The 21,356-nt window shown below is 42.1% G+C and overlaps 1 protein-coding gene and 1 long non-coding RNA gene across 2 annotated transcripts; one reads left to right on the top strand and one right to left on the bottom strand.

The window, feature by feature from the left end:
• Positions 1–13,743: 13,743 nt before the first annotated feature.
• On the bottom strand, positions 13,744–15,080 carry LOC108080059 (E3 ubiquitin-protein ligase KCMF1). Its single transcript, XM_017174641.3, has 2 exons — positions 14,842–15,080; positions 13,744–14,729 (listed from the first exon to the last, which is right to left on the bottom strand). The coding sequence occupies exon 2, from the start codon at positions 14,546–14,548 to the stop codon at positions 14,012–14,014; it is 537 nt and encodes a 178-aa protein (XP_017030130.1). The 5' UTR covers positions 14,549–14,729; positions 14,842–15,080; the 3' UTR covers positions 13,744–14,011.
• A 174-nt stretch (positions 15,081–15,254) lies between these two features.
• LOC138929158 (uncharacterized) lies at positions 15,255–18,360 on the top strand. Its single transcript, XR_011445599.1, has 3 exons — positions 15,255–15,320; positions 17,487–17,710; positions 17,775–18,360. It is a non-coding gene; the product is annotated as an uncharacterized lncRNA (long non-coding RNA).
• The last annotated feature ends 2,996 nt before the right edge of the window (positions 18,361–21,356 follow it).

Raw genomic sequence — 21,356 nt, 5'->3', positions numbered from 1 at the left:
CTAGAATTATGGTATAAATTTCATAAAAATCGGACAACTATATCATATAGCTACCATATAAACCGATCGGTAGATGTAGAGAAAATGTAAAACTGGGATTGTAAAACTGTAACTGTCAAACTGTAAACATAATAAGTATAGGTAAAATGTAAGGAAACTCTGTTTTGTGAGTGTTTTCAGCATTTAAATCTATAATATAAACATCGAAACCAATCTGCAAGGGTATACAAACTTCGGCGTGCCGAAGTTAGCTTCCTTTCTTGTTTTATATATATTTTCCATATATTTTCTATACATTTTCTATATATTTCCAATAAATTTTCTATATATTTTCTATATATTTTCCCATAAATTTCTATAAAATATTTGAAACCCCCCTTTTGTCTGCCAGTGCATCAGCAAACATAGAGGGGGTATAAGCTAGAAAGAGAGAGCAAGAGAGAGTGAGGAGGCCCAGCCAGGGGCTCCTTTCGGTGTGTGCCCCACATTCCTTGCATCGTTCCTGGCTAGAAATTCGATTCGTTTCAATTCGTTGCGGCTCACTTGAGTTTTAGCTAATGTTCGATATGGCCACGCCCCCAGCATGCAGCTCTCCCCCGCCCCAAAACCCCTGCTGCTCCTCCTCCTCCTCCTTCCCCTCAGATAGGCGGGAACACAAGCGACATATGCAAACATGACCATTTTGAACGTCGTCCTGCCCCCTGGATCTCGTCCTTGCCGGTGACATTCCGAAAAATTCGATTCTCGACTGTCCATTGTCTGCCGGAAATTATTTTGCAGCTAAGCAAAGAATAAAGCCAGAGCCAACGCAACGAAATAACGAACTTTAAATTCCCTTTCATGGCGTAGGATTCACTTTTTTTTGGGGGGAAAATGGATCGAATTATGGGAATACCCGATTGAATGTCTAGAAATGCATAGTTGCAGACACTTTGGCCAGCGGACATATATCCCTTTGCAAATCCTTTGCGCCATTTTCAGTGCTTTCGCTTGGCCATTCATTGCTTTTGGCCGTTTGGCTCATTAGACACATTTCGTTGGCAATTAAGTAAATAATTTGCAAGCCGCAAAACGTTGCAGTGGCTCGTCTGCGGTGTTCCCCATGCCCCAGACTGTAGGCCTTCTTCCCCCTAGAAGCACCCTCCCTTTTTCAGTGGCAAGCCACCCCCGCCACCCACCCCTTTTCGGCGGTCGCGACCTGTCCCGTTTATTATGTTGTGTGTGAGGGCGCGGGCGGTGAAGGGGTCCGCTGTGGTCGCCGCCTGTGGTAATTTATGTTACTGCACCGAGTAAATGCCGCCAAAGCACAACTCACAGGCCAACACACATACATACAGGCAGCACGCGGCACTGAGAGAAATCCAAAGAGGCTTCGTTAGAGAGCTCTTTGAAAATTATTATTATTATAAAAAGTATTTCTAGTAATAAAAGACTTTTATTTCTTTATTGTAATAATTATTAATTATTTGTTTAAGTATATAATAATATTATAATAATATGTTACAAAAAAAATAATATAAAATAATAAATTAAAAGGCCCTTCTTCCCTTCATAGTTTTCTTTTTTTTTTGGCAAAAGAAGTCATACATTCTTTGCTCTCAGTGCAGCCACAGCGCTCACAACCACACGATATTCACTCAGCCAGACTCACACACACACACACACACTCATTCAAACACACACACACATAGGCATACATACACTGAGCTTTCTGTTTGTGTTTGCGCTTTTGTTGTTCTGTTTGCCAATTGATTTGAAAATCGCTGCAACAACAATCACAACGAAAACGTGGCCGGCTAATGCCGAAAACATTGCGTTGAATTCGGCACCCCCCTCCCATCCCCCTGCATGGCACACCTGCCCATTCCATCCCCCCCTCCCCCCCTTCCAAACGTTTTCCGCTTTCCCTGCTCGCTGCCTTTTCGCACGCACTGTTTGCCTGCCCCTAAAAGTATGCAGCTCGCATATTTAAATTCACGCTAAGCCCCTCGACTTTGGCGAGTTCTCTCCCCTCTTGGCCTCGAATTTTGGGAGGTAGCGCCGCCAACCCCCCTCCCAGGCCCTGATTGAATCTTCTGCTAGTTGGAGGGATTCCATTGGCAACGCTCTCGCTCTCAAGTTTCGTGCGTGTGAATTGAAAGTTTCTTTGGGAATAAATTGGAAAAAATGTGAATGCTCCCAGGTTAGAGGGTGAGTTGCAAGTGAGATTTTTTTTTTGGGTCCCACATTCGGGTTATGAATTATAATGGTATGGAAATATTTACCAAAAAAATGAATTCACTCATATTCTCAAAAGCAAACTTTGAGAGTTGCCACACAAAATTCATTTGCAACATTGCACGTTGCACGTTCCGCAAAATTGGAAAACTTTCACCCCGTTCGTCGGAGTCAGAATCATCGTCATCGTTGTGATTATCTCTCACTCTCACCCAGCACCTGGAGTCGTCGTCGTCGTCGTCGTCGTCGAGTCTGTCTCACCTCAGAAATCAGAAGTGGCATCCTCTGTGGCCATCATTCATCCAGCTAATCTTGATGCCGAATTTCGAAGGGTTTATGGCCGATATGGCCAGCAGTGATGCCCCCAAGTGGGGAACTGTGATTTGAGCAAGCAGTTTCCTTAAGGTTTATTTATATTTATTAAATGAAATAAACAAGGTTTAAGATATATAAATAAATATATTTTTAAAGGGACTTTATAATCACATATTTCCATCCCTTTCGATCTAAACTCTTGCCAAGTCACGGCTTTCAGATCTCATCTCTTCCAAAAATTTGCCATAAACGCGTCGGCAGACAGACAGATTCGGCACATCCATCCGCAAACCCATTCCCGGCGAACGACCCGAGACCGTCTGCTGGTCAAGGACAATGGCCGAAATGCGATGCAGACGCTTTTGAATGGTCCTGGCCCGTGGCCCCCTGCTCCCTCCGTGGAGTGTGGCGTGTCCGAGCGTGGCTCCTCCGTTATGAGGATGTCACCACCCCATCATCGTTGGTCCTTGTTGCTGCCACTTGTTTATGCATGTCATTGTTTGCATGCAAATTTTGGAGAGCAGCCTCCGACGACGACGACGACGACTGGCCACGCCTCTTTATTATTGCTAAAGACTTAAAGCCAATCGCCTGCCGACAGTCATGTCCTCGCCAGGCTCTACCCCCCCGCCCGTCGGCCGGGACATTAGGAGGGAGTGTGCCGTATGGAACAGGATGCGGCTGCCTTGGACCTCGGCTGCCATTTTTAATTGAATTATGGCGGCGGAGGCGACTTCAAAGGAGCCCCGCCGACAGCCTGATAAGAACAAAAGTATGCTTGCCGCACGGAATTTCCCATCTCCCTTTCCCAGCTTTCCCTGGTTTCGGAGCTATCCCCCGCTTTTCCGAGGGCTTTGGAATGGTGTGTGTGTGTGTGTGTGGCAGTGGCGTCTCTCAAATTAGAAAGCAACGACACAGTGTGACCGGTGCGTGGTTTCAGCTAGGCAAGGATTTGCCAGGAAACAGAAGAAATATAGGGGGTCGAAGGTGTATGCTTTGGATCCCAAAACTCTATATGATTCCCTAATTAAAATTAAGTTAGTTTAAGTAACATTTTCATAGGCTGCACTCCTTGTATTTCGACCCACAGTGGCGTCCATTTTCTTCTTTGTTTTCCCATTTAAGTTGCTTTCTTTTTTTTACTCCGTCTGGTCGTCTCGCATTTCAGAGGCGTGTTTGGCTACGTGCGAAACTCGAGACTCGGGTCTCAAGTAAGGACCTGTTGCAGGACTCTCCGACAGTTCACAGCCCGCGGCCAACAGGCCAAGCAAATGCACCGTGGCAGGAAGTGGATGTGCGAGAGAAGTGGATGAAGGACGAGAAGGACGAGCAGCCCAAGCCAGCCGGCGAGCACCGCAAATTATGCCAAGAAACTTGTTAAACTTATTAAAACGAAACCTCAGCGTTAAGTTGCCAAGTGCAAATACACATGCTGAGATGGAGACTGAGAGAAAATGGCGGGGCGGTAATGCTGGCATACATAGGCGTACTGCCACGCCCACGCCCACTCCCACTCCCAAAAGATGCCGAAGGCAGGGGTCCGGAAGGCGGAAAACAGGAAAGCGAACAAAATGCCAGCGAGCGGTAAACAAGTGGGCGTATGGCATTACATATGTGGGCGTGGCACAATGGGAGGATATATACGCATACATATATCTCCCAGTGACAATTAAAAGCCAAGGAGAAACCAAGAGACAGCAGCAGGATGTGGAGAGGGGGCTGAGACAACTTGCGGCTTGGCGGCTGCATTGCCACAGAGGCTGGAAACCACCAACAACAACAACGAGTGCAGGGATTCACCAACAAAATCAGCCAAGGCTAAAATATATCAAGAACATAATCGTGAAATAATTAATAAACTATATAAACAATGTGGTATACAATAAGCTTGTAAATACTTTTATTAAATTTAATAATTCACCAAAGCATCTAGCTTAAATACACCATAAACTGTTGGAATAAAGTTTATTAAAGTATATAATAATTGGAATAATAAGTACATCATTAACTGATGAAAAAGCAGCTTATAAAAAAAAACACAAATCAGTAAACCACACACACTTTCTTCAACAATAAACCTACAGCCAGCAGTAAAATCATCCAAATCCACACATCAGATTCACAGAATTTTGAGTCTCAGTCCTTGCTTATAACAACAATGATATCTAGTCGACCCAGCAAACATAATGCCAATATATAATACACCAAAAAGCTGAATTTACAACTCAAACCACTGCCACTGGGGCCTATAAAGACGCCAGGAAGTGCAGGAGGAACTTCCACTAGCAACGCGACAACGATTATAAGAAGAACAACAACAAATCGTACACCAACAATGAGGAACGGCAACAACATGAAGAACTAATTGAAGCAACGAAGTTTTTGAGGCAAACTTTTGGGGGCCCAAGTTGAAATCTCAGCAATGCCGTAAATATCGAGGCAGACACTCAAAGACGAGCTGCATCCATCCATCCACTCCGAGGTGCTGCCCCTCCTCTACCACCATCTTCTAGGAATTCTTCAACTTGAGTTTTATGAGGGGGGGCCCAGGCACACAAAAATGGGAGAACAAAGCGAAGAAGGAGCTGCTAGGATTCGCTGGTGAATCCTGGTCCCTGGCCCTCTCTCCTCAAGGAAGTTCATTTGCAGCAAGAGGAAGAATAATTAGCCATGAGATACATGCATAAAAGTCAAGCAGGAGCTTAATGAAACTCCCTGGCAAACGAAATCGGAGCGATCTGTGTGAGCGCACAGCAGAGGAGTAATGGAGAGATTCTAACAATGTATTAGAAGGTTTTTATAAAATTCGCAAGATTATATTAGGCCAAAGCGCTCAAGTGTTCAAACCACTTTTCTGCGATCGCTCTGGGCAACTTCCTTCTAATAATTTAACTCGAAATTAATTGTCCTTGGCCGGAGGCTGGTTTTCCATTGCCAACTTTTTCGACCGCCAGAGCGCAGAAGGCAAATAATAATTTTGGGTAAACTTTTTTGACATAGAAATTTGGCAAATTGAATGGCAAACTTTACACAAATTATCATTTCGTTCCGATATGGCTGTCGCATCTTCTTCGTGCTGCCTTGGCCGAAAATTGCATTACGCATACGCCACGTGATTCAGTCCTCGTCACGTGCCCGGCCGCAAAAAGATTTGTTGCGCAATGTGGTCCACTCTGCACAGACCATACCCTTCTTGCCGTTTCCTTTCTCGTCCCTCCCGTCCACTTCATTCTATTCCTTCTTCCTGGTCTTTGTTTTCCTGCTGACTGCAGGCGGCGGCAAGTGTTGCAAATAATTGCCAGACGAAATGAATTTCCACATCCAGACAGGGCGGAAAATGGGCGGGAGTGGAGTCAAGTGTCCGAGCATTAAGTTGCACAAGAGCAGAGAGCCACACGGTGAGAAAATCAGGAGTTACTTATGTCTTTTGGAATTTAGAGTGTAATATTAACTCTTTGAATTGAAGGTAAATAAATAATAATAATAAATAAATATATACATAAATTGAATTGATAGTCTGAAACTCTTTTTCTTGCCGTGCACCCAAAGGCGTTGCGGCAGATGTCATTGTGTTTGTTGACTTTTAATGCCGTCTGGTTCGGTTTCCCTTTTTCCTTTTGCCCTTTCTGCACGTAAAATTACATAAAACCGCTGGCGGATCCGGACGGGGGGAAGGCGGAGTCACTGGAATCGATGTCATCGCTAGCTGTCGCCACATTCATTAATCAACCGGATGGACAAAACGGGTCAGGGATGGTTTTTGGCTTGGGCTTGAAGTTGGGAGCTCAGAACTGAGAACTGAGAACTGGGTCTGGAACTGGAACTGAGACAGCCGAGTGTCATCATCTATCCGATGGCAAAACAAATGAATGCTGGACATTAATGGTGACAGCTTCGTGTTTATAATTACAAAACCCCAAAAGCCAAAAACTTTGATTCCGCTGCTCAAGAAGTTGATGACATTAATGAGGCCTAAGCTGGCTTTTCTTTTTGTCTCTCTCTCTCTTGCTTATCAAATTTAAATGAGCAGATTGCTAACATTCCTTTCCTTTACTTTACCTACCTCCACTTTTCCAGGCATGTAATTAATACACTTGCCCCTGCTCAAATCAACTGAGAGAGCGAGAGTAAAAGTGCGGACACTCATACGCCCCGTGGGTTCGACTGACTCCCCCTCAGCAAACGGAAATTTCAATCACGGCTTTTACCCTTTTGCTGCGCTGCACAAAAATAATGACAGGCAGTATGCATTTTTGCTACTCACTCTATGCTGCATATATATATTTTCCTTATGGGCTTCCCCTTGCGTGACTCACGTAAAGAAAGGAAAACGGAGCAGCTGAAATCGAGTAAAGTGAAAATTTTGTCGAATGGAAGAAGAGAACCCCCCGAATGTGGAATGATTTTATAGATTCCAATTAAGAGAAAACTTCCTGTTGACTCAAATTGTGGACCAGACTGATTTATATTTGGGCAAAAGAAGTCTACGAGTTAATTGATTGAATCAAGTAGCAAATCAAAGATGAATTTGGTAGAGCCAAGTGCTTATATTTAGTTAACAACTGAAACAAATTTCCTAGATCTATTTTCAGTTTATATTAAATAGTAAAAGACTTGCTTTATTTTAAATATATATTTACAAGTGGTTTCTAGTGCCACCTGACAGGAATTTGTATTTCCTTTCTATTCAATTTTATTTGCAGCATTTACTTCCTAGAGTTACGTTTTTTCTTCCCTTTTTTTACAAATTGAAAAGCATTTAAGGCTGCATTGTATATATATTTTTTTATTTTATTTTGCGGTGCCCCGTTTTATTCAATTTGTCTTATTTTTAAGCTTCTTTCTCTCACGCCAGTGAGCACCTTTGGCCAATGTTATTTCCTCTTTCCCCTCCAGTAACTTTCAAGTTTGGCAGCGCAGACGAAAAATTGGTGAAAAACTATAAAACTCATTGTATTTATATAGTATATGTAGTATACCACCCCACCAACTACCATTAGGCGTAGGAAATTTTCAGTGAGCGAAACACGACAGAAGCCGACAAAAAGTTGAAGTTGAAGCTCGCTCGAACACCAAAGAGTGGATGGAAAATAAAAGGGTTTTCGTACGACTAAAGTTTGCACTAAACATCCGGCAGGAGAAGAGGAAAACAGCGCTGACGTTAGCAGGCATTTTCATAAAATTAAGCACAGAATTTGCTGAAATGCAATCCAGAAAAGGTGATGGGGTCAAAGGGCAGTGGGTTGGTTGCTTTTGCTTCACCCCCCTGATTCCATTCCCAATAATAGAAAAATATTCAACAACAGTTTACAATGTTGCGGTGATGTACGAGTCGGGGTTCCTGCAAGTGCAACTTGCAGTCAAAAGGCAAAAAAAACAAAAAAAAAAAAAAAAGGTTTTAACACGCACAGTCTGTGGGCGGGCGGTTAAGGGTTAAATGTGGCAGCTTTGAGGGGCAGCCAGAGACTACAAGTTTTCCTCTTTAGTTTTATTATATGTATTTCCATAGGCTTTCTATCTGGTTACCTTAATGTTCATTTCTCAAAGAAGAGATTCTTTCGAGCAGAAGAAGGGGTTGCCGCTGAAGAGGCAACTTTTCGTGGAAAATAAAATGGGCATATAGTAGAGGCAGGCTTCAAAGGTATATCCCCAAGTATCACCAGTCGTCTGTATAATTCGTTGGTCATATTTTCGGAGCTGTCAGGAGGGGGGATGGCGGTGTCAAGGCCAAATGGCGGGGTGAAAAGGGCGAGGCCTGGACGGAAGATGGGGACACGCACCTTTTTCGACTTGTTTTCTTTTTTTTATATACACATATTGTGTTTGTGTGTGTGTGTGTGTGTGTGTGTGTGGCAAGTTGTTAAATGGCACTGACACTTGACCTCTCTCTCCCCTCTCGCCGGCATTTATAAATATTTATATGCTTTATGTGTGTGTGTTTGTTTGCTCGCCTTTTTGTTTGTATTTCCTGCTCCATAATTTTCTTGTTTTTTTTTTTGGGTTGTCCTTCAGCTCATAATCCTTTTTTATTGCAAATGACCACGCTAACTCGCCGGGTCGTAGGGGTGTTAAGGGGGCGTGGCACTCCGGCCAGCTCATAAGGCTCATCAACAAGTTCATTTTACGGTCAATTCATTAAAAAGAAGAAAATAATAAAAATAAAAGTGGTGCGGAAAATAAAAAAAATTTTCCTTACAGGGTATGCCAGAGGATATTATTATACCCTTGCAGGGTTTTATAAAATTAATCATTGTAAAATTCATTTCCAGTTTTAGTTTACAGCCAAGAAATCAAAGCAAAGAACACCAAAAATGGCCAAACCACAAATGTGGATCGTATTCTACAATTTCGGTTCTGCGAGAGAGAAGTTTCCTTCGTTTGCTTTTACATTTTACTTCAAGCGCAAGAATCTGAAACCAAAAGCCTAACGAGGAAAAGCCAAAGAATTGAGAGCTCTTTGTTTATAACTAATTCTTAGCTTTACATAAATAAACAAATAAATAATAAGCCTAAGGATATTTTGTATATATATATCTTATATATCTTATATTTCTTATAAAAATTCTATATAATTTTAGATATATATATAGTAATTTACAAGGTATAATTCGCTTTCATCAGCTTACAGTCAGTGTGACATCCCATTGTTTTTTTTTTTTTTTGTTTCTTTCATTTTTTATTACAATATTTAGCTGGCTCTGAGGTGTGGCACATGTGTGTGTGAGTGTGCGGGCGGGTGTGGACACCACCGTGTGTGTGTGTGTGTGTGTGTGTAGTTGTGCGTGTGTGTTGACCCTCATTTGGTGACATTTAGTGGCAGTTTTCAGCAACAATGTCAACGCTGCTGCGTGGGTGTGTGTTCCAACTGGTGTGTGTGTGTGTGTGTGTGTATGGATATTTGCGTGTGTGAGCGTCATGCTAAACATGTGAATCCCCTCAGCCCCTCTCATGGCTTTTGGTAGTTTCTCCCTTTGTTTTTTTTTTTTTTCTATTTATTTATTTAATTTTCGCCTGCCTTTTTGGCTTGGCTTTAATTTTATGATTATTGTTTTTTTTTTTGTTTTGCGGCCGGCTTTTGTTCATTTCTTAAGTGGCGCTTTATAATGTTGACAGTTTTATTGAGGCGCAAAATGTGTTGGTCATTTCTGCCTTTGTTTTGTTATTTCCCAAATAAAAAAAAAACGAAAAAAGGGGAGCGAAAGAATGTCTCCCAGAGGTATGACAGATACATAAGGGTTTTCAGTTTTGTTTTCTGTTTTGTTTGGGGCGAGGTCAGGCTGAGGTTGGAATGTTTATTTGCTCTGCTCTCGAGACAACAACTTCGGGGGAAAAAAAAAAGACGAAACGATCCCGGCTAAGCTATAGTCAGTCAGGGGTTAAGTTCCCTCATTTGGCAAATAACAGATTTCATTGCATGCTTTCGGGCCCAAATTGGCGGGCTAACAAGTTGGGGAATAGTGAGACTTTCGGCAGGACTAAGCCGCTGGAAATGGCCATCAAAACAAGGATAAGTAAACCAACTTATGGCTCACTAAAAAGCAAGAGTATTGCAGCGTTTTATATAAACAATTGTGGGGTTTATTAAGCAACTAATAAGTTTGGGAAATATGTTTAGGCTTTAGTTTAATTTTTTTTAATAATTTTAATACAGTTATTTATCTAACAACCAATGGTATTGCATCCTTTGGTCCTCGAACATTGATGTTTACCCTCCTCAAAAATTATTGCATACATTACAGGGCATTTCCGGTGTGCGTTTTTCCAAGGCTCTCTCTCTCCTTCTCTTTCCTGGTTTTTCCAAGCTCCCTTGCAATGACAAACTTTCCGCATTAGCAAACAGAAACTGTGCCATACATTAGGGCGCTTCATTACCCACCTTTGCAGGATCTCGTATACAAATAAGGCTCCTGCGCCTTTATTGTTGCTCTGCCTGTGTTTCTCCGGTTTTTTATTTCCATTTTTTTTTTTTTTGGTTGTATGATTTTGCGGCTCATTTGGTTTTATTAAAATTTGCACGTTTTTCACGCTTATCACCGCTCACAAGCTTTGATTGTGGCTCATCCCTCCCCCCCCCGCCGGCACATCCTTTTTGGCCCAGAAGACATCATCATCATCATCATCCCTTATGTGAGCTTTAACTTTTATGCTAATTTCCGAAACTGAAATGAATAAATGTCTTTTCGGTTGCGTATCCATGCCGCCTTTTTCCTTGCCTTTATTATTGTTATGGAAATTTTTATAGTTTCCCCATCATTTAGCCGCCACACACAAACACACATATACCGACGTCTAAACGCTTTTTCAATTCAAAAGTTGCCGAAACATTTTCTGGGAGGGCGAACAAAAAAAGGAATATGTATATGCATATCCCAGCCATAGCAATTTTGCTGTCATTTGTTCTAAGCGAATTGTGTATGCAATAAATAAAAATTACACGTTCAACAATTTCTATCTGGGCGCCATGATCTCTTTTTTAACAATAGCCACAGCCCGGCCAGGGTTTCCGCCCTCACCTGCCGACCCTTTTCTTTTTTTTTCCGCCAGCCCTTTGTATCCTTCTAATTGGATATGTTCAACGTTCGACGTTCGTCTTTGACTTTGGCCTTTGACTCGACCAGGCAACGGGGTTGAATTCCTTTAAAGGATATACCAAGGACCAAGACGGGGTGGGCGGATGGCGGATTGAAAGAAAAATGTCGCTGGCAACTCTTTTTTGTGTTGGGGGCAACCCTGCCGGGCCAATCAGAACTTATGTTTACCCCAATTAAGGTGAACACGAGACCGTTTTTGCGATCCAATGAGTTAGAAACAAGATAAAGGACCCAAAGCCCGAACAATAAGCCCAAGTCCTGCTGCTGCTCCATCCGGGCTCCCTGCTCCTTGGGCTTCCTGCTGCCTGTTTTTAGGTCCTTGTTCCTAGATCCAGCCACTGCTGGCCACACTGTGCAAATATTTCAGCCAACTATTACGGCTTTGTTGTATGTCTTAAGGAGTATCTGGGATTTGTATTTACAGTAAGTAAAAATTCTTAGTTCGAAATTTGCAATTTTTTAAGGCAATTCCTAGCCCCCTTTGGTTATTGGTGTCCAATTTCTTTCAGTGCCTGGCAGTGGCAGTGCTAGCCGCCTGCTGCCATGCATGTTTATGTGTCCTCGTCCTTCGCACAACAATGCCACAGGATCGCAGGGCTGGGCGATGGAATGGGGCAAGGACCAGCTCTGAATGCCGGAGCAATGATTAAAAATTGTGCAAGCGTGTGGCGGCCAGCGATGTCGATTGCGGTTCAACTTTTAGTCGCAAAACGGCGGCACACACTACACCCCACACACCACACACTGGGGTGGGGTGGGTAGAGAGCAAAAGGATACGAGCCTCGGCTTGGAAAAGTCGCAAAATCCAAAAACCAAAGTCGTTCGCTTTTATTGTCATTTGTATGCGTGCTGGCCAACATTCGGCGACGAAAAGGGGTGCGGGTGCCGAAAGGGTCTCCTCCCTGGCCAGAGGCGGAGTGCCCAAAGCCTGCCACTTGAGATGCCAAAAGGAAAAGCCACCGGGCTCAGGGTAAAGTGCAGCTAAAAGAGGTAAATAAAAAGGAGTTGAATTCGGGAATTAAATAAGTTTTTCCTGGGATCAGGAGATCCTCAACAAATAAAGGCCTTGAATTATGATCCCACGCATAAACTGTATTTTTCCTTAATTTTCTAAAGGTTTAAAAAAATGGGTATGATATTTCACGACCTGCCCTCGTGACTCACGCTCTCCGCTGTCGTGAGCCGCTTAGTTCCGCTTCTACTTGGGTGCAGCTTTAACCCTTTCCTGCCGGCAGCCGGCAGCACGACCAGCTCTCGATTCAGCCTCAAAATACTCATTAGCCATAACGACCGGCCTCCATGGAGGCCTGAGGGGGGGAAAGGGAGGCTGGGAGAGGGGGTAACGAAGAACGAAGGACGAAGGACATGCCCAGCTGTGTCGATGTCGATGCCTATCTATTGTCAGCCATCAGCCACGCATGCAGCGTCGGATCAAAGGACCAAGGAGCTGGAGATGGAGCCGCAGGGCGAGTGGTGCTCCTAGTTTCCCGGCTTTTGTCCTGCCGGGCGGCCGATTGCCATAATGCACTAAGCGAAAAGTGTGTGTATGTTTGTAAGATTAACAAATAAATAAAGTGAGTTTTAATTTAAATCAAAGCTCTACTTGAAATATATATTTATTTCTTGCTTTCAAGCCAAGTTTCCAGCAATTATTCTTTGCAATTTTCTTCCAGTGTAGATCGCAGCCTATCTGCGCCTTTCCACTATTTACACACGGCTCATTTTATCTAGTTCGATTGGCCATTTATCTGGAAATGTTTTGTCTGTGCTTACCTTTCCCTGGCTCCCGGTTCCATTTTGAATTTTGCCCCTTTAATTGGAGAGGGAGACTATCGGTTTTTGAATCTTAATTTTGTTGAACGGAGGAGCTGGAGCTGAAGCAGGAGCATGAGAGCTGAAGCAGGACAGGCAGGCAAAAGTTAACTAAGCAAAAGGCATACAAGAACCCCGACATATATGTCTGGGGCTGAATCGCAACAAATGGAAATTTTGTCAAGCCTGAAATCCTTTTATAATGACAAAAGGTTTCCACCTCTAAGCCGATTACAGCAACAGCAACTGAGTCAGTGGCAATGGCAACTCCAGGTAATACTTACCCCAGAGCACCTGCTGTTTTAACAGGAAAATGGAGATGGAAGTGGATTTCGAAGTGGAGCTGAAGGCAGGTACCTGCCTTTCTAATTAGTTTCGAGTGCAAAAGAATATTATAATATATAAATGAAAGTCTGGAAATCTAGTTGATTGGTGATCAAAGATTTAATAAATATAATTTAAAAGATAAATATAAAATATAAAATTATTAATGGTAAAAAAAAAATTTTAAAATCACTTATAAAGCTATGGATATCTTAAGTTTTACATATCTAAAAAATATTATAAAAAATGCAAGATAAGTATGTAGATGTATTAACTCTATATAAACTAAAACAATTACATATTACATTACGATATTATAATTTAAAATTATAATTATTATCATTGATAGTCGATTGATAGTAATTAAACCTTAATTGATTACGGTCCCTGCATTTTTATTTTATTATTATTTTGATTTACTTGGTAATTTTCTTAAAGAGAAGAAAAAATCTAAGAACTCAAATTTATTTTTCGCACTTCTATTATATTTATTATAAAACATTTAAAATGTATTTAATTTACTCAACTATTTATAGATAATTTATTTAAATATTTATTTTTAATGACGTCTCGAATTCGTTGCCTTTTCAAGGAACCCCAAAAGGGTCCAAGCCCGTGGAAATTCCACAACTGCTTGCGATCTTTCTGGGTTTCCTTATTCATTTCTTCCATGCTTTTCTTTGTGTTTTTCCCTGTCCTTTAGCTTTGGTCTTGGGATTAATTGGAAAGGTATAGAGATTTGAGATCTATGATTACCATTCTTCTTCACTCTGGTCATCCGGCAATATGAAGCGCACCTGTGGCCCCTCAGAGGTGGGCAGGACATGATGCGTGACGGGCGGCTCGGTTCCGGCCAGGCGGAAGCCCCCGCCGGGATTGTGGTGATGAGCGATGCTCATGTGGCTAAGCAAATTGTCGACCCTGGCCGGATGGGCGCTCGGCACCGCCACGCACAACGGGCAGATGACGGCAGTGCGGGCGTCGCTGTGACGAATCCGGACATGCGCCATCAGCTCGTCCGCCGAAAAACCCAGCTCACCGCAATTCGGGCACGTGAAGCTGTCGGCGCACAGGTCCGGAATTGGCTCGCCGGCAAAGTGGAGCTCCATGGCACCCTGGTCCAGCAGGCACTGGAAGGGATGGCTCACGTCGTGGCCCACGCCCCTCAGGCCGAACTTGTAGCAGCGGGCACACAGGTCGTAGTCCGCGCAGCGCAGGCACTTGTATCTGTAGTCGAACAGGCCCCAGGTCTGGCAGTGGTCGCAGGTCACCTCGAAGAACTGACTCATGTTGTGGGGTCTGATCGGAGACCAAAAGCCGGAAACAACAAGTATGAAATTACTGAGGAAATATCTATGACAATGCTGGCTACTCAAGGATCGTTCCAGATAATTTCGTGGGCCTCTAAGCCAGGAAGGATCTAGAGCCTCGAATTTATAGATCAATCTATAACTCCTCTTGAAGGTGTCACTGTGGAATAAATAAATAGAGTTCCAAATATCCAAACTAAGAACCAAGATTTTAAATAAATACAAAAATTAACTACTATATCTGAGACACAGTTTCTTGTGCTTCTACTTACCTTTTATATGTTTTATTTAGCTAAAAAAATATATATATTTATATAGTGAAATTTCCTAACTCTCTTGGTAAAAAATTCTGTAAAATAGTAATTCGATTGTCTCTGCGTTTCTTGTGAGCTTGTCGTTAGATTTTAAACAAATTTCTTTGGCCACAAATATTGTTTTATTAAGTTTTTTAGTTGTTATTCAAAGCTAAATTTTCACACAGAATGAAATCTTTAAGGAGACAGAAATTAGAAACAAGCAACGAAGCCTGCTGAGGTAAGAAAACAAAGGTATCCAAGGGCCTACTCGATATTCGGACTATCGAACAAGTTCCACCGATAGGTCGGTGTAAATATACCATAAAGATGTTGATTGTCATCTATATAAAATTCCATAAAAACAACTTGACATCTAGTAGTCATCGCTTCAAGTGTCTCTTGAATTCTGTGCAACTTTCTATAAAGATTAGCTTTTGTGAACAAAATAAAAAACCGTAAGTATTTCTTTTATAGGATCCTTGTTCCTGATGTCTCATTTTTAAATATCAAGGGATACCCAATATGGCTCAGTTTTCACTTTCCTTTTTTTAAGGAAAAGCAGCCCAAAGGTTACCCCCTACAGTAAATAAAAATACGGTTAAATAATAATTGTATTTGATAGATACCTAGAGCAGAAATAAAAGCTTTTCCTTGCAATTTGTATTTTAAAAGATTAAATAATACCCTACCCTATACCAATTTTATTTTCGGTGCATATACAAATGTCGAGCCAGATATGTTTAGGCTAGAGTTTCCCCTTCGGCATGCCCCTCTGCCCCGTTTCGGTTTCGTTTGTTCGCGCTTTGTACATAAATTTCATGCAAATTGACTAATTAATTTTTGCGCAATGGATTCTTATCGCGCCATGCACTGGGCAATATATTTAATATTTGCATAATGCATGTGTATTGGCTCGGTTCAGCCGGGTTCAGTTTGGCCCCAGATCGAGTTCAAGGGGGTTTCCCTACCCCCTGGGATAGGACAGTGGCGAATGGGTGGACGAAGCCGGCCCACGCACCTTGGCCTAAAGCCGAGGTTACTGCACTGAACAAAAAAAAGGGCCTACGAAGAAATGCTGTACAGCCGCCCTTTTGTTTTCGATTTATTAAAAATAAAAATATTTTGTACTTTACATCTAATATTAAAATACGAACTTTAAACATTTTCGATTGGCTTTTTCATTTGGCCAACAAAAATTCCAGAAAATCCGTTTTTTTTTGCCAGTTACTCAGGAAACACTTGACTCTATTTTTAGGAAATCTAAAAACAAGTTTAGCTCTAAAACTGACTTAATTTTGTCCCATAAAACTGAACTCAGTATAGAGAAATCTTTATTATATTTATAAGAAAATTTGTAAAGCTTTAAAAATATATATCACCACTCAGTTTTCTTTAAGTGTACACCTCCTCGGTGGTGCGGTAAAAACAACAGCCATTTTAATGACGGATATTAAGCATAACCACACAACTAAACCGAAGAGCCAGGGGCGGGGGGACTGCCGTGGCTTTTTGGGGACTCCTTTCATGCCCGGGCGCAGTCGTAGCCCGGGGAAAATGCACAATGATTTTCTCCGCGCTGCTCCTGCTCCCGCAGGACAGCAACAGCGACAGCGACAGCGCCTGACTTTGAGCCTGCCAAATATGCTGATTGCAGCAATAATGATGATTATGTTTGCCCTGCATGCGCGGCTCGAATTTGTTAGCCACAACGGAAGGAAGTCGAGAGCATTGACAATGCCAGCGACACGAAACAAACCCCGAATCCTCGAGTCCTCGCGTCCCCGAAGGGCGCGCTCGCCCCAAGGAGGGAGCCCGAAAGGGGTGCTAGTGCCTGTGGCAGTTCCTGTGCCAGCATTGCAGCCACAATGACGAGCTGCAAAGGCATTTAACGACTTGCAAATGCGACGGCTCCTGCAACTTGACTAACTGACAAACTAACTGACTGACTGACTGACTGACAAACCGACCAACTGACAGCCGACAAATGCAGGGGGAATATCCAACGGACTCGCTAGCGGCAGTTAAGGAAAATATTACAAGACAGCAGGACAGCAGCTCGCCAAGGGAAATACACTTTCTCAAGGGAAAATTAATTTTTAAAATTTTTAATAAAATTCTAAAATATTCTTTTATCGATTTCCTAAGTTTTATATTTAATTTTATAATTATTTGATTTTTAATTACATTTTAAAATAGTTTTTTAAATGTTAAATATTTTTTAAAACTTATGGAAAAGTTTCAAAATTATATAGCTTTTTTTTGAACTTTTAGTTTATTTTTAATAATTTATTAATCTATTAAAATAACCAAATAACCCCTATTTGTATAGGGAATACACTGTGCAACAAAATTATTGCATTGCGTGCATAAACTTTAGCAAATGGGCCTGCGTATCCAAAACGCAGTTAGCTCCCGCTCCCGCTTCCTTTTTACCATTTCCCTTACCCTTACCCTTACCCTTCTCCCCCCTTACCCTTACCCCATTTTTTCCCATGGCACTTTGCCATTTTAGCCCTCGGAAAACCGGCTTTTCTATTCCGGATGAGTCTTGGGCTGTGTGGCCATATTAGCAAAGTGAATTGGTTTTTATTTGTAACGGAAATGTGGAAAATTATTTTCAGCTGTTTGGTCGCTCGGTTGGTCGTTTAGTGATTTGCATAAGTCGCAGGTGACAGTCGTCTCTGTTGGTTCCCAGGCACACCCTACCCCCCTCCTCCCCTCCTGCTCTACACGGGAAGAAAATAAATTATATTTTAAAAAGATATTTATAGAGCTAAAGAGGGTGGATATTAATATTAATAGAAAGCATTTTTCAAACAAATGTCCCATTTCTTGTAAAAACAAGGTGAGACTTTGGAATTAAGTCCTGGAATATACTCAATATATTCTCTAAATGTTTTAAAATATAGATTTTGATATTCTTCCCCCAAGTTTCGAGTGTCTGGTAGAGTGGCCTCCGCAAATTTAAGAGCAGCAGCTGTGGCTTAGCCCGACTTGCCTCTTACCATGTATGCCCAAAGCGGCTTAAGTGCGCAATGGGAACGGGAATGCGAGCAGGAACAGAACCAGGACCAGGACCAGGACCAGGACCAGGACAAGATATTCCGGAATCCAGAAAATCAGAAGCGCCACTCGGTGTGTCCTCAACTCATTTGCTCTGCTTTGGCAACGGCTGACCGGCGGTGATAACAGCTCCCGGGCAGATGATTCGCAGCCGCGGACTTTCCTTTCGCCAGTTATAAACACAAGACACTTGAGTCCCCAGCGCTTGTTTACGTCTCGAAATTATTGTTTTTCGCAAAAGGGAAAAATACCACAATAACAAAAACAACAACAACAACAACAACAGCATCGAAAAAATTGTAATAAAAAGCTGGAAACTCCAGCGAGGGGCGGCGATCGGTGGCGAGGCAAAGAACTTGAACCGTAAGCGGATTTTCGCCATTTGCCATCTTGATGATTGATTCAATCCATATTTTATTTCGCTGGATTTTTTAGGCCATTTGCCAAGCGGTTTTCAGTATTTATTTATAGGTTTTTATATTCTTTTTTTCTTTATTTGGCACTCTGAACACCCATAAATTGTATGTTTTAGCTAAGGGGAAAAGCAAACAACAAATTAAAGGGAAATCCATTTATCCATCGCATTGTGCATTCTGTATAAAATTATGACAAACTTTAAGTGGGTTTTTTAATTTTATTAATTATATATCTTTCTTAAATATAGAAAAATGTAATTTTTAGATTGGAAAAAGTAACAAGTTTCTTTATTTTATAAAAATGTTGTATAAATCAGCTTGAAATAAATTCTATATCGATTCTCTCAGTACCAAAATATCTGTTGAAATTTCTAGTTTCCAATTGCAACTGAAAGATACAAATTTATAGAAATGTTTACAGTCAACTTAGGCGTATCATATTCCATAATGCCACGAAAGCACAACAGAACGAGGCAAAGAACGCAGTATACACACCGAAGTGTTTGCACCCTTTCACTCCCTGCTCTGTCAGAGGCCACTTCCGGCCGGTGTCATTACCGACATGCACTATTTCGGCTATTGGAGTGCCCGCAAATGTACTACGAACGACAGAAATGGAACTTGGCAAGTTAATTCAATTTATATTTCATTCCGTGACGTTTGGCTGGAGGCAGATGGATGGATGGGCTGCATGCAGCAGCAGCAGCAGCAGCAGCCACTTTTCAGCCTCCAGGAGCTCCCCCGATTTTCCGGCACTGAGGTGGACTGAAGCCTTCTCATGAATTTTCCACTATTTTCCTCCTCCCGATTTGGGCCGTGTCCTCTTTGGGTCTCTTTCGTTTGCTGTAAGTTTTTATGCATGTGGCCATTAACTGGCGGCTTTTACTCGATCTTTGGTCCTCACTCCCGGTCCTCAATATCGAAGAGGCGGTCATCAACATTGCAACATTTGCCGGCTTGACTTGCACTCACTGCTCGTGGGAAATCAGTTTAATGGAAATTATAGCATTCGATTACTTTTCAAACTAAGCACAGACCCTTCTCCAGGCCCATTTCCATCTCTGTGCCTTGGCCTAAGTGGCTGAGATTGCGGCCTCTCTCTCTCTCTCTCAATGTTTATCAGAGTTTTGTCAAATGCCTAAGAGTATGCAGCAAAAGAAAAGGAGGAAAGGCAGGAAATGCCAGGTGCCAGTGCGGCAGGCGCTGGCCCGGAAAATGCTCCTGGCCGGGGCACACTCCTCCTGCCAATTCTGCCGTCTAAGTGACAAACCAACGGACACTGCGAATGCCCACAGAGAAGGACAGGTGCACAGCCCAGAGAAACCCAGGAGGAGCGTGTGAAAAAGAGTGCCGGGTTAAATTACATTATCTAATCTGATTATTTCGGGGATGGCGCTGATTAGAATGGACAAATGCCGAGTCGAAGCGATAGGAAAACGCAAGAATTTTCAGCTGAAATTCTTGAGAATGCAGTTCATTTTCGCCTTACCTTATTAAATAATATTTTTTTCCCTTTAAAGCTTACAATTCCCACATATTTAATGGAAAGAATTGGTATAATTTAAAGCAAAAAAATATCTGGACTCTGCCTTAGTGTACTCCCCGTTGGGCTGTCAATTCTTTTACTCTCCATGTGTATATCCTGTGCCTTTATTTCAGGACTACGTGATGACCTGCCCCCTTTGCCGCACCCACGTGCGTCCGTGTGGCTGTGAGAAGGTCACGTGGCAGCACTCGCTCCCCCCGCCCGCCTACACCTGCACCTGCAGCTGAACAGCAGACCCCAACACCCTTTCCATGGCCTGTCGAATTTCGACATTGAGTTTAATGAAGTGCAACGAGGATTGGAAGCAATTGAAATGCATTTGGCATTTCTCTCAGGGGCAACGGGGAGGGGGGGAAGGGAAGTGGCAAAATTTACAGAGGATGCACAGTGCCATTCCAAAATTTTTTTTGTTTTTTTTTTATATTATTGGGCAATAAATACAAAAATATGTAGGATAAACATAAAAATATGCTTTGAATATTGATTAAAAACTGTACTTTTGTATAAAAAGTAATATATCCGTAGATATAAAATTAAGTAAATAATTTAAAAATATCCAGGGAAGCGTAGATTTTAAGAAAATATACAAATTTGTTAAGAATCTCTTGACTTTAAAGATAAATATTATTTTTTTTGAGTAAATATTACGAAGAAACAAAGAGAAAACTAATATTTAATTTAGTTATAACAACAAAAGAGGTAATATAATACAAAAATAATAAAAAATATAAAATAAAACTTAAATAAATTATATTTTTTTAATAAATATTAATTTTATATTATATTATATTATTATTAACATTTTTTTTCGATGATCTAAACCCTTAAACATGCCACAAAAACCAAACCCAAAAGCACGTTTCCACATGGACACTTTGCAAAGAATTTTCTTTGCGCTGCAAAGGAAAACCAAACGGGAAAATCTGTTCCCACTCTGTTAAGGCACTGTTAAGGATTGCTGCTGCTGGGGCCCTCTGCCTGCGTCAACGGCTGCTGCCAGCGCCTGCGCCTGTCCCCCCCGAATTTCTTCGTTTTCCGCTCGTGTTCGCCTTCGGGGCGGCGTTCTAATTTAGATCCGGCTTTAGATCGCTCTCAGGACTCGGGCTTTAGTCCATGACCCAACTTAGATTCGGGCATAGACCCGTCGGTTCATTCAGCGTTTTGCAGCGCCCAGGAGCGGTTCAAACGGGTCGTATGCGTGATATTATGACGTGTACGCAGGGGTGGCCATAAAATGGCGTAACATTGCAGAAACTAGAATAATGTTGTCAGCACAAAATTTGCATAGAGCCAAAAGGTGAAATAGGTGGTTTATTCCCAGCCTTTTTTTTTTTTTTGGTTGCTAAGGATGACAGATCCACTCCACAGACGGTGGAGGAGGCAGTCTTCGGACTCAAAGTTATTCCGCTCATTACTGCGGCGCTTATGATGGTAATTCTTGGCCATCTGCAAATTGTTGGGCTGAG

Source organism: Drosophila kikkawai, chromosome X (assembly GCF_030179895.1).
Source record: "Drosophila kikkawai strain 14028-0561.14 chromosome X, DkikHiC1v2, whole genome shotgun sequence".
NCBI classification, from domain to species: domain Eukaryota; kingdom Metazoa; phylum Arthropoda; class Insecta; order Diptera; family Drosophilidae; genus Drosophila; species Drosophila kikkawai.
The sequence above is the reverse complement of the archived record's forward strand: the minus strand, read 5'-3'. Positions and strand labels throughout refer to the sequence as shown.

Coding starts and splice junctions, on each gene's coding strand:
- LOC108080059 (XM_017174641.3), bottom strand. CDS start 14,548: ATGAGTCAGTTCTTCGAGGTGACCTGCGACCACTGCCAGACCTGGGGC.